Source organism: Trichomonascus vanleenenianus (genome assembly GCF_965637985.1).
Source record: "Trichomonascus vanleenenianus strain CLIB 3782 genome assembly, contig: TRVA0_029S, whole genome shotgun sequence".
Classification (NCBI taxonomy): domain Eukaryota; kingdom Fungi; phylum Ascomycota; class Dipodascomycetes; order Dipodascales; family Trichomonascaceae; genus Blastobotrys; species Blastobotrys vanleenenianus.
The window spans coordinates 179,511-192,417 of record NW_027481858.1 but is presented as its reverse complement, the minus strand read 5'-3'; the positions used below and the strand labels follow the sequence as shown (position 1 = coordinate 192,417).

General features: G+C 46.4%; 4 protein-coding genes and 1 non-coding gene across 5 annotated transcripts; 3 read left to right on the top strand and 2 right to left on the bottom strand.

The window, feature by feature from the left end:
• The first annotated feature begins 439 nt into the window (after positions 1 to 439).
• Positions 440 to 567, top strand: tRNA-Leu(TAG). The gene is made up of 2 exons: positions 440 to 478; positions 523 to 567. It is a non-coding gene; the product is annotated as a tRNA-Leu (tRNA).
• An 877-nt stretch (positions 568 to 1,444) lies between these two features.
• PCS60 (acyl--CoA ligase) lies at positions 1,445 to 3,064 on the bottom strand (the record flags this gene model as incomplete). Its single annotated transcript, XM_076685854.1, has 1 exon — positions 1,445 to 3,064. One exon carries the CDS (start codon positions 3,062 to 3,064, stop codon positions 1,445 to 1,447), a length of 1,620 nt encoding a protein of 539 aa, XP_076539989.1.
• A 2,957-nt stretch (positions 3,065 to 6,021) lies between these two features.
• MNN9 (mannosyltransferase complex subunit MNN9) lies at positions 6,022 to 6,897 on the top strand (the record flags this gene model as incomplete). The annotated part of the gene is made up of 1 exon (XM_076685853.1): positions 6,022 to 6,897. One exon carries the CDS (start codon positions 6,022 to 6,024, stop codon positions 6,895 to 6,897), a length of 876 nt encoding a protein of 291 aa, XP_076539988.1.
• Positions 6,898 to 8,605: 1,708 nt separating this feature from the next.
• LEE1 (Lee1p) lies at positions 8,606 to 10,037 on the top strand (the record flags this gene model as incomplete). The annotated part of the gene is made up of 2 exons (XM_076685852.1): positions 8,606 to 8,720; positions 8,770 to 10,037. 2 exons carry the CDS (start codon positions 8,606 to 8,608, stop codon positions 10,035 to 10,037), a joined length of 1,383 nt encoding a protein of 460 aa, XP_076539987.1.
• Positions 10,038 to 10,827: 790 nt separating this feature from the next.
• Positions 10,828 to 12,290, bottom strand: CAM1 (elongation factor 1-gamma 1; the record flags this gene model as incomplete). Its single annotated transcript, XM_076685851.1, has 3 exons — positions 10,828 to 11,864; positions 12,028 to 12,199; positions 12,261 to 12,290. The coding sequence occupies 3 exons, from the start codon at positions 12,288 to 12,290 to the stop codon at positions 10,828 to 10,830; spliced, it is 1,239 nt and encodes a 412-aa protein (XP_076539986.1).
• Positions 12,291 to 12,907: the final 617 nt, after the last annotated feature.

The window sequence follows — 12,907 nt, the reverse complement described above, 5'->3', positions numbered from 1 at the left end:
AGAGGCGCCTCAAGCTGAGATCCGGGGAGGCTGCTAGCAGCAGGTGGCGGGAGGCATCCCACCTCTCACACTGGGTGAGGATATGGTCGATCGTTTCGAGGGTGGAATTGTCGCACTGGCATTCCCATTGTCGAGTCGAGATCTTGAAATTGCAAAAGTAGGCTCCAAAGCACCCTTTACCCATGCGCAGCTGCACAATCTTGCTCAGGATATGCCGAGGGGCAGACTTCAATTTTCAATCTCACTCAGAAGGGTGAGAATGGGGGTCCGGTTGAGGGTGCAAACCATTTCCGACGTATAATTCGCACCACACAAAGTTTTTTAGGCCCAATTTTCGTCATATCTCCAGATGGAAGCATTAAACCTTGTGGAAGAAAGCTTTTGTAAAAAAATAGCGCGTTAAGGAGATATTTGGGAAAAATTTTCCCAGAATTTTCAAGGCGGTTTGGCCGAGTGGTCTAAGGCGTTTGGTTTAGGTAGACCCTAAATTCAGGCTGCAGTTTCATCAGAACTTGCAGAAATCCCCAAATATCTTCGGATGCGAGGGTTCAAATCCCTCAGCCGTCACTGATTTTTTTTGAAATTTTGAGAATAATTTCTTTTTTACATGCATGCATGTATACGTAAGACATCTGCAATATTGTGCATTAAATGTAATATCGCCGCATTAAAATTTCATCAAAATCAATTTCTATGCCCCATATATGGCCGGCTGAGAGTGCATATATTGATCCATTGATGCATATATAAAATTAAAAATGCGTGCAATACAACAAGTACAGTACATGTGTACAGTTTATGTTCCGGCCGGTATACTTACGCTATCTTACGAATAACTGGGGCTCTTTTGTGGAAGCATATATATCTGCATATATCTTTAGGAATGCTACGGATTCGGACTCCGGAGACAGGCGACGTCAAGTAACATGCATATTCGGAGGTAGGCTTCTCGGAATGTTCCAATCTTTCACTGGCATTCAAGTGTCGTACGTTGAAGCATTGCCCCCACCTAGTTATTTCCTTTCATCCTCTTTGCTGTTTCCACTGAGAATCTCTGCGGCACAGTTTCTGTTAGTCTAAAGAACAATACATAAGTATGCGATTGGCATCAGTTTCGTAGCCTTATCTCCTACCGACATGTGTCTGTTTTACTACCGTTTTGATATTTACTGCGCAGTTCTTCGCACCTCTTCTATATTGAATGCACTAATACTGTACTGAAAGCACAATCGCAGATCTAGCTTATTCATTTGTGAATCGCCAAAAGTGCGTAAGGTAGTTGTAAGATTCCATTCATGTAAGTAATAGCCTTGACAATAGCCAGTTGCTTAGGGATAGGGAATCCTAACCGCAATATATGGGAGTTTAAAACAGATTTCAAGTGGTTTCCTCAGCAATGGCGTATTCTATTTCCGTAAAACCTCTATGCATTGATATATCTACTTTACATCTTCGCTTGCCGCTTCATGCCATAAACAGTATCGCCCTTTCGAAGCCTCAGCTCTCGACGAAGGATCTTGCCACTTGGAGACTTTGGAATGGCATCTAGTACAACAATTCCACCCCACAACTGCTTGTACCGGGCGACCGACTTGTCGAACCAATTCTTAATCTCCAATGGGTCAATGGATTTGTTAAGCGTCACGAATGCCCGTGGCAGCTCTGACGCGTCGTCCTCACTGTAAATGCCAATGACTGCAGAATCGGAAACATTCGGATGCTTTAGCAGAATGTATTCAAGTTCAGCTGGCGCAACCTGGTGTCCCTTAGACTTGATGAGCTCCTTAACTCTGTCCACAATGTAGAATTGGTGGTGTTCATCCACGACTGCGACATCGCCAGTCTTGAGCCAGCCATCTTTAGTTAGTGTGTTGGCAGTCGCCTCGGGGTTATTCAGGTAGCCCCTCATGATATTTGGTCCTCTCATCCAAAGCTCACCCCGCTCTCCTGGAGCCACATCGTTGCCATCCGGATCAACAACCCGGGCCTCCTGGCCAGCAATAAGCCAGCCAATGGAATCCTTGTTGTAGGTTTTAGGATCGTAGTTGGCCGAGTGGCTTACTGGTGACGATTCCGTCAATCCGTAGCCCTGCTTGATGTCCACGCCAAGTCGCTGCTCAACCTGATCAATGAGGGACTTTGACAATGGTGCAGCTCCGCTGTAGAGCGCTGTAAGGGAGTCCTTAACCTCGGGATACTTGTCAATAATTGGACTCTTGGCTAAAAGAACGATAATAGGCGGCACAGAGAACATATGCGTGATTCGATACTTGATGATAGCCTGGAGAAGCTCTTCAAGCTGGAACTTGGAGAACACAACGACAGTCCTGGCCAGTACCAAGTTCTGGAAGACGAACTTGCCCAACGCAAAGATGTGGGACATCGGAAGCACTCCAGCAAACACATGATCGGGGCTGAGCATTTCCTGGGGCATTGATTGAACTTGCTGCTGATGGTTCGAGGTCATGTTGTGGTGGGAGGTCATAACGCCCTTTGGAGTGCCACTAGTGCCAGAAGAGAAGCAGTAGAAGGCGTCCTTGTTGACAGCAGTCAAACCTGGGATGGGCACCGGCAGCAATTGCTCAGTGCATGCCCTGGCCTCCTGGACAAGCTGTTCCATAGTGATAATGTTCGAGACAACCACACCCTGCTCCTTGGCTGCTGCCTCTGCAGTCTTTCTCAGCTCATCGGAAGTAACAAGCAGCTTGGTCTTGGTTGCGCTCAGCTGGTGGCCGAGCTCATGTGGAAGATACACGACATTAGCCGGAGACACGACAGCTCCAATAGACAGTACCCCATGGTAGGTTGGAGCTGTGTAGATAGAGTTTCGTGCGAACACGCACACTACGTCGTCGTACTTGATATCGTACTTAGTATGAAGCAGATAGGCGATCTGGCCCATCAAATCGCACAAGCCCTTGGCGGTAAGGTACTCGCCGGTCTTGGCATCAATGAAGACCTTCTTATCGGGATTCGCCAGAATGTGCGGTGATTCGCGAATAAACTGAGCGGCGTTCCCATAGTATGGGTCTTTAAGCGGTCCATATAGAGACGAGTAAGCCATATTTTCTATCTTTCTGTGGTATTCCTCGAGGAAGTTTCATTTAATTCGGTTCTACCTCTGCTCTAAATACTCCACCTCGAGACTCTGCATCACCTCGGTACGGCCCCCATCCTTTGGCGGGGCTGTTCGAGATGGCGGAATTTTTTTCGTGGAGGTGGGGTCGATCCACGCACCCCAGCCGGGGTTTCGGAGGTCCGAACTGCCGACGGCATCCGAGCTCTACGTAAGATGTGCTGCGTCACAGAGATGGCTGCCGATATCATTCGCTGGGGTTAAGAATATTGGCTCGGAACGTCTCGGTATTCGGTTCATTAGGAAAATGCGGAACAGCTTTGGGGTAGTTAATTCCGGCATACGTTTCCCGGGTACATGGGTGTATAATGAATTACGGAGCTGGGATGACTTAGTGCATTGAATTAGCGTTCCTTCTCAATAGTCGTGCGGAATATATGAGTCCAGTAACTGTATGCTGGATACCTCTTATCTCCTATACATATCCTCATCCTGTTTGGGTTCTCTCTCTGCTCAAACTCCTACTTTCCGCGGGCCAAGCACCGGTTGTCTATGAAATGATGGGAAAGTGCCGTCGTGAGGAGAGATAGTTTTAACTTCCTTACTGACCTAAAACATTGGTCATGATCGAAAAGACATTTTCTGCTTCATCATCAGACATATGCCATGAGAGATCATAGTATATATGCAACTCAGTAGTATTGTCCACTATCCGCTATTACCATAGTCGTCGGGTGTTCCAATTCGTCACGATCCACATTATCTGGCTCTGGAAAGCACATGGAGTGTATTCGAGGGCCAGCCCCCAGACCCCCGTATCCTTGGTGATGGTTACAACGCCACAAAGTTTTAGTTACAGCCGCACAAAACTCCAGTTACAATACGTAACAGTGTACCCGTAACAGCTCGACAACAACCTAAACTGAGGCTACCGGTAGTATTAAGGCGTTGGAAAGACCTGTGCGAATCACTCTGGTTTAATGAAAGATATCAGTCGAATCAAAACCCAAATACTCAAAAGGCCACTTAGAATCATGCTACCAATTCCCCCATACCCTGATCTAGGAGGAAGCCCAAGAGTTTGGCTACCGATCTCAAAGGCGAGAGCTGATCTAAACTGTTTGTTTACTTTCCATGCCTGATGATAATGTTCACACCTATGTGACTGCAGGTTATACCAACTTCTTCGTTGAAAGCGCTAACTAGACTTAGAATTCCGTCAATAGAACTGCCGATAACATTAAATGTTGTGACATAGATAAGTCCTATAAATCTGTATTTCCTTACCGCTGTTGATAGATTAATACTTAGCCTAACCGTAGATTAAGTTCTATTGTATACCAACAGTATGTGCTTATCGCTATGATAGATCAATATATAGCCTACCGTAGATCAATTTCTACTATACCGACGATATATCCTTATCGTATTGATAGATCAATCTCTACGCGACGATATGTCCTTATCGCACCGATAGATCAATATTTAATCGTAGATCAAGTCCTACTGTATACCGACGGGAGAGGGAGCCTTGATGCTTGATAGCATATCTAACTACTGTATTACAACTGGTCACTGTAGCACTTGCTACAGTTACGCTACGCACTACAATGTAACATCTCATGTCTTTCCAACGCCCTCAGGATAATTTTCAAAGCCCTAATAAAAAAAAAAAACGTCGGATAAGCAGTCACAGTCGAATGCAATGACATCTGAAACAATTTTTTTTTCACCTCAGACTTGCGCGCGCGAGGGCCGAAATCTCAACTATAAAAGACCCCCCTGATCCCAAGAGTTTCCTTTCTTCAGACGACGTACTTCATAGGATCATTTCTATAGTTTACGTCCTTCTTTGAGCTCTTCTCAAGAGCCACAGAATTCACCCTGGAAGATGAGTGATTGCCTGTCGTTGCCCAAGAGTGAGGATTTGATATTTTGCGACGGCTTGGAACTCTGTTCCTTGCCGTCCTTGTATTTGCCTCTTCGTTTTATCTCTGGATGCTTGCATCTGGAGTCAGAAGAGGAGCGATGATCTCAGCCCTTTGTATACGCTTCTTCGGAAGATTTATATTGGGTGGGTCGATATGGCTGTCTGACAGGTGTCGTTTAGGGTTGATTTTGTGAAGAAAACGTCGTCTCGCTAGATAATAATAAATCACGTTTTGTGAATTTTCTATATCGTAGATATCTTTTGGAACAAGTCATTGTAAAGATGAACCTAAGCAAATTTTTCCGTAATAGTCCGTGTCCTTTTAACGAACGACTAGTAGAGGTGTATTACGGAACTTGAGGCGATGAAAGCTTGATGTCCGTGATTGATGCAGGGTTCAAAGGAAGAGATGTCCTGACAGAAACTGCGCAATATATCAACATTGTAAAGATGAACCTATAGCAAATTTTTCCGTAATAGCAAAGCCCGCGTGCTTTAACGAATGACTTGTAGATTATGACTTGGTGTATTATTGGTACTTCAGGCGATGAAAGCTTCATGTCCGCGATTGGTGCAGGGATCAAAGGAAGAGATGTCCTGCTCGAGACGGGTGTCCTGACAGAAACCGCACAATATATCAAATATGAAGTCACTCCATTCTACACCGAATATATCAAATATGAACTACACATCCTAACAATAAAAAAAATACTTCTGTAATATAAAGCTATGGTTAAATATAACAACGCGTAGACAGAAGAAGCTTCCTTTTTATTTTTTTGAAACGTCCCAATTTAAACCACGTAGCATCCCCGACCATTGTTGATCACCATCCGCCCAAAGGCATTCGTATAGAAAGTAAATGGCGCGGATTATACGCAAACCAGCATCGCTGGTGGCCCTGGCCACCACGGTTATTCTGTTATATCTCCTTGGCTCGTCCTTCTTGTCGAGCCCGAGGGTCGAGAAGCCGATCCCGAGAAACCTTCCGGGTAACCATATCAAATCATATCAGATGAACTCGCTGACGGCGACATCGCGATCCGCAGACAACCGGGAGAAGGTGCTTATTCTGACCCCTCTGGCGCGATTCTACGAGGAGTACTGGGACAATTTGTTGAGGCTGACGTATCCTCGGGACCTTGTTGAGCTCGGATTTATTGTGCCTCACAACTCAGTCGGCGACCAGGCGCTGAAAAAGCTCGACGCAGCGGTCAAGAAGGTCCAGACAGGCCCTAAGAAGAACCGGTTCAGCAAGATTACCATCCTGCGTCAGGACACGGAGTCGTTGGATAGCCATACCGAGAAGGATAGACACGCTCTTGCGGCGCAGAAGCAGCGACGATCGCAAATGTCGCTGGCGCGAAACTCGTTGCTATTTTCTACTATTGGGCCCGATACGGCGTGGGTGCTGTGGCTCGATTCTGATATCGTAGAGACCCCGCCGACTCTGATCCAGGACCTGGCCAAGCACGACCGGGCGCTGATTGTGCCAAACTGCTACCAGCGATACCAAGATAGGGAGAAGGGTGCTTCTATTCGGCCGTATGACTACAATTCGTGGCAGGATTCCGAGGTTGCGCAGGAGATGGCCAAGTCCATGTCTGATGATGAGATTCTTGTCGAGGGTTATGCCGAGATGGCTACTTATCGAACCCTTATGGCTGCTCTGTACGAAGAGAAAGGTGATAAGCACTGGGAGATTGAACTTGATGGTGTCGGTGGCACCGCTTTGCTGGTGAAGGCAGAGGTGCACCGAGACGGTGCCATGTTCCCGCCGTTCCCATTCTACCATCTCATGGAGACTGAAGGGTTTGCCAAGATGGCTAAACGGCTGGGGTACCAAGCATACGGTCTTCCAAACTACTTGGTGTATCATTATAATGAGTAAAAAGGACGCATCCCGGTGTTCTTGCTCTTATTTTTTTTGGTGAGAGTTTAGACTAGGTTATTTGGTATTTTATTATTATTTCTCTCGGTAAGCCTTTTGGTTAGCTAGCGGTGTAGTGCGTGCTGCATGGTAACAATTGAATCATTCAACGCGATATATTGATCCACCATTACTGGTATGCCAACTACCGCACCGGGGGTAGTCAAATGATAATACGATAATCTGGTACATTTATTTATACTTACACGGTGTAATTGACTTGGGGGGACCAGTCCCCCCAAACCCCCCTGGGGGCTCCGCTTCGCGGAGATATTGGTAGTCACCGGGTATTTAATATGTACCTGGCATTACCGATACAGGTACCGGTAACCTACAAATCATTGATGAGAGAGTGAGGCCACAAGACTGCATCTACCAACAGCAATATAAAGGTCTTTCAATAATAACTACGGTCAAAAAATCGCCTTCACTCGACTCAAAGCTATACTGTAACAATTAATAAAAAAAAGTTGACTACTGTAATAAACTGATCTCCAAGTCATGCATAACCCGGCGGGGACGTATGTTGTAACACAAGTAATAGGCGAAAGTACGTACCGATATATAATGAACCAGATAAAATGCTGGGAATTTCATTTGTTAACTATACCCAATAACAGTTACTATACGTATTTCCCACACACTCTAGAGGAAGAATCAATCGATTGTCCAAGCATAGAAGGTACCATATATTGGCACATCGCAGATTGAAGTCTGCTCCGACATACAGTACCGGTAGCAAGAAACCACGGGAACAAATTGGTTTTTAAATTTTTTGAATACGAAAGGTTGCCATATATAGCGACTGGCCTCGATTCCCGGTGTCAAAATGAGATTCAGGATAGGTCACAAGTCATGTCCTACTTAGTTCCGTCTTTCCAATGATATTCGAATCTAGATATCACATCACATGGAAGAACATCGTAAATCTACCACGTGCATATCGTATTCATGGCGATCCTCCTTATAGCAATCCCCCACAAAATATGCTCATCTGTAAGACCGCTGGTAATCTACGGTAGTACCCATAAACGTTGAGAACATTTTACGGGTACTTACTTACCTAGACATATACCAACTCAAATTATACTCCTTCTGCATCAGCACTAAAATATCCATTAAAGCACCAAGTATGTGTACGGCATGGGGCAAAAATATGTCCCCCTGGCACAGTCCAATAATAATTATATGTGGGGTCAATTGGCCCCTGCACGGCTTTGGTAAAGTGGAACCACGTACACCGTTAAACCGCGAATTTTGCAACCCATAAGGGCAAGAAAAACAAGCTACTTGCAATATACAAAATCGATTTACCAATTCCCGTAAATATTCTACCTTGTAATAACAAACGCCCCCAAGATTGTAAAAGGGCCTTAGAAGAACCCCTCCCCCCCTTTTTCCCCCGGACCTAAATGGGCAACCTGCGCCTAAATAGGAAATGACCCAAAAGACGCAAAGTGCAGCAGCCTTCCATCAAAGCGGAGACCCAAAACCACACGCACGAACTTCACATCGAATCTGATAAATCTTGAATCGTCGAAAAAGCTTTGAAAGTTGAAAAAAATAACCCCAGAAACCTGCTTCCTTTAACATTTGGTCGGTCAGCTCCTGTTGATAATTTTTGCTTTGGGGAAGCCCTGGTTCATATCTGGTTTTTTTTTTTGAAGCCATGAAGATGGAGACGATGACTGCCGGAAACCACCACTCGTCCAAGCTGTCCAGCGGCCTGAAGCAGCAGCTTCGGGGGTCGAACACTGCGCCTAACAGCGCGACAAACCCAAAAAGTATGTCACAGCTATCGGTACTTTTGGAGGATGTGCTAACTCTTAGGAGATCTGTCCCATGTCCCATGTAAGTTCTTTCGCCAGGGAGCTTGCCAGGCCGGTAACGCTTGTCCGTTTAGTCACTCGACGGACTCGGGAGAACTGGCCCCGTGCAAGTACTTCCAAAAGGGCAATTGTAAATTCGGTGCAAAGTGCGCCAATGCCCATATTCTTCCCGATGGGCGACGTGTAAATCATCGAAGCGGTTACTATAATGGCGGAAGCAGCAGTAACAGCGGCGGAAATGTTAATGGTGAGAAGAGACACCATGGGAACCAGCAGGCCCAGCAGCCTCAGCAGGGACAGGCGTCCTCCCAGGCGGCCAATACCGCTAGTTCGGCTACCTCCAGCGTGGCTGTTCCGGCAACAGCATCATCACCCGCAGCAGCCGGATCCCAGACTGTACAAAATGCCCCTGCCCCGACCATGTCCAGTCTTCAACCTCAGGCGATCCCTGGATCTCTTCCAGCGACGACTCAGTTGAATGACTTTGCAGCCAGCGGGATTGGGTCGATCCATCAAAATCGGGCGCTTTCAAGTCTTCAGGAGCAAGCGAGTTTGCGATCTCAGCAGCAGCTGCAACAGCAGCAACCACAGCCGCAGAGAGCGTTTTCTCGATCGCTTTCTACGTCAGTTTGGGGCGGAGGTGCTACGGGGCCTACCGAGCGGTCTGGGTCGTTCACCAACCGCACTGGGTCTCTATTTGCGTCTTCTATGGGTCTCAACAGCGATGATCTGGACGAAAGCGCCATTGAGGATGAAGATTACGGCGAGGACTTTGTTCCATCTTCTCTGACCGATCTGCTCACGCCGCAGGAACGTCAGAGACGAGGATCACGTCCTTCCTCGGTTTCTGCGAGCCACTACGACATTTGGAACAATTCCCCTCGAAGAGCTGTTCTTGGAACTAGCCATGGAGGTAGCAACGTGCACACCCCCACCAATGGCGGAAGTGTCATGGGCCATCATGTCCACTCGCCGCTTGCTGCCAATGGATCTCGCCATAGGAGAACGGAGAGCTTCAGCCAGGCGACAGACATTCCTATCACCCAGAACATCACCAAAACTCTCCAGCCGGTGGGTACTCCGGAGCGAAGCTCAATGAGCCTTTTGAGCCGGCTCAACATGACCTCTCCTCCACATATTAGGGAGCGCAAGGACTCTGATGAGGAAGCCGCGACGACCGCTGAAGAGGATACGCAATTCTACATGGAGGAGGACGATGTTACCAAGGACCAAAATGACATATTAGACAAAATGAAGCAAATGGGTGTGTGAAAACTCGCCATTTTAGCTTGCAAAAAGGACACAAAAAGGGATCTACGCTATCCAGTACTAGTATTACCTGGTAGTACTTTGTTGAGTTTTTGAATATCTACAAAAAATTGATTTCATGACTAAAAATATATAAAAGTTTTCTAGATATGTTAGTGATAATGCAAAAAAAAGCATTGCTTTTCTGTTTGAATGGCTCAGATATAGTCATGGGTTATATTCATCGAGAAAGGCCCGGGTAGGACCAGACTCTAGCATTAGAGATGCCAGAAAAAACAAAAATGAAAGATTCATCACACACATTCAAACAGACGAAAGAAACCGTTGTTGTCAAACTTACAATCATGGAAAAGTGGTTGGAAAAGAAGAAGACTAGAAAGGGTTTTCCAGCGGGATTTTTATATTGGAATTTTTCACCCTGCGTGCGCGGGCACACAATTTTTCCCGGCCGTGCATAACCCAACAAATATTCAATAACGTTATGAAAAAAAAAAATTCCAAAAAACCAATTAATCAACACGGTAACAGAAGTGAATAATAAGTACATTAAATAAAAATAATTGGTAATGAATAAATAAACGGTATTCAGGAGGACATTTAGCGCCTGCAATGATTCATAGAATTGTTTTCCGTCAATTATGCCAGAAGATAAACGGTTCGACAATTGAATATGTTTGGATCATTACAACTGAATCAATGCAGGTGAAAGGTATCGAGAAACTACAAATAACAAAATACCATCGAAAAAAAAATATAAATAAAGGGCCTATGGGGAAATGCTATAATTCGATAATTATTTGAACACCTTGCCGTCGGCGATCTCTCGCTCCTTGCCCTCAATGACAACTGGCTTGTCCCAAGCAAGCATGTTCTCGAAGAAGTCCTTCTCCTCTGGCTTGGAGATGTCAAGTGGGGTGATGTCGTACGACTCAAAGTCTGGAGCAACGTCAAAGGCTGGAAGCCACTCCTTGCCTCGGACAACGAAGGCACCAATGATACCGTTGTTGTTGTTCTCACCGTAGACGACGGCAGTACCGAACATGTACTTAGTAGAGGCAGAGAGTCGGTTGAAGAAACCGCCAATCAGGTTGTTGGACATGAAAGTCAGGGTAAGCTCATCGTTGTACTTGTAAGCAACCTTCCACAGAGAGTACTCCTCTGGGTCGTAGTGCTCCCAGAACCATGGAATGGCAGTCTCTCGGGTCTCCTCGTTGGAGTAAGTTCGCTTCCACGAGTCCAATGGCATCTTCTTGGCTGGGCCGAGCTCAGCAAGTGGGTGGGCAACCTTCTTTGGAGCGGCCTCCTCCTCAGCCTCCTTCTTTGGCTCCTCCTTCTTTGGAGCGGCAGCAGCTGGCTTCTGGGCCTCCTTCTTCTTTGGCTGCTCCTTCTTTGGCGCTGGGGCTGGCTTCTTTGGCTGAGCAATGAACTCAAGTGGGATAACGCCCTGGAGGACGTCCTGCGAGAGCAGAGTGCTGTAGTGCCGGGTGATGGCTGGGTACTGCTTTCGCCATTCCTCGCCGAAGATGTTGGAGAATCCTCGGTAGAGCATGGAGGCAAGGTACAGGTCAGCCACGGAGACTCGCTCACCAACAAGGTAGGTCTTCTTGGTCAGGTGCTTCTCAAGGAGAGTGAGCCGTGGCTCAAGAGCGGCAACAGCAGCGTCAACGTTCTTCTTGTTGTATGGTTCTCGGCCGAGAATTGGGGAAATCTGGATGAACATGTCTCGGAAGAGCTCTGAGTTGGTGAACGACATCCAGTGGACAATGTCGAGGTACTCCTTCTCGGAGGAGCCCAAAAGGGCGGCACCCTTCTCCTTAGAAAGAGTACACACTATTCAAATGTTAGCAAATCTTCCAGAAAAACAACCAATTGGTACAATCAGTCAACCAAATTATCAACAAAAATGCTTGATGTGTGTGTGTGTGTAAGCATTCAGACAGGGATAACTAAAAAGTTGTTCATCACAGTACCAGGGGGAAAGTTGAGGACTTACGATAGAGGTTGACGGCAATAGACTCGGTCAGGTTGAAACCATCAGCACCCTTGAAGGCAGGGATCTTCTTGAGTGGGAACTGGGCCTCGAAAGCCTCGCCCTCTGGAGCAGCAATGCTCACATCAAGGTTAAGGTACTTAACAAGAGCCTTAGGAAGGAAGCCTCGCGCTCGCTTTTTGCTTCAGTTAGCACATTTCCATAGCCAATGCCATGATACTAATGCCCATTCATACCTCGCTAGTATAGAGAACACCCTGGGACATTCTTTATTTGTTATGAATGGAGGGAAAAAAAAAAGAGATGGTCAAAAAGGGGGAAATGGCCTCAATAAATAATGTTCCAATAATTTTTTCACTGCTGCATGCCGTGACTCTATTTACTACGTGTTTGCGCATACTGTGTCACTGGGCTGGTGATTTTCGAGCCGCAGGACTCCATATGCGCAGACCTCGGCGTATACGTCAGCATGTTTAACGCACAAACCTCTAGGGTGAAGCCTTTCTTTCACACTCTCTTCAACCACACTTATCGGACGGCACGACCTCCAAAGTTTACTTCTCCTGTTTGGTTTGGATGATGAACTATGACGCATCCAGAGAGATCATATGATGCCTGTAGGTATGACTGAATATGCAGTGTTCTTATTACTTTTGGGTTCCCGTTGCATTATGGTGTAGTATAGAGCCGGTCTGATAACGGTCGAAATGTTTATGTCTCTTAGACAGCTGGTAGCGAGGATCTATCCTAGGGATAGTACGTACAATCTTTGAGTAAAGCGTGCTATGAGGGAGATGTGCATATTTCTTGGCTAGACGGGCTGTGACTGATCATGACAGGTATTTCCTATGACTGTGAAATGCCAGGGTTACTGAGGCACTTT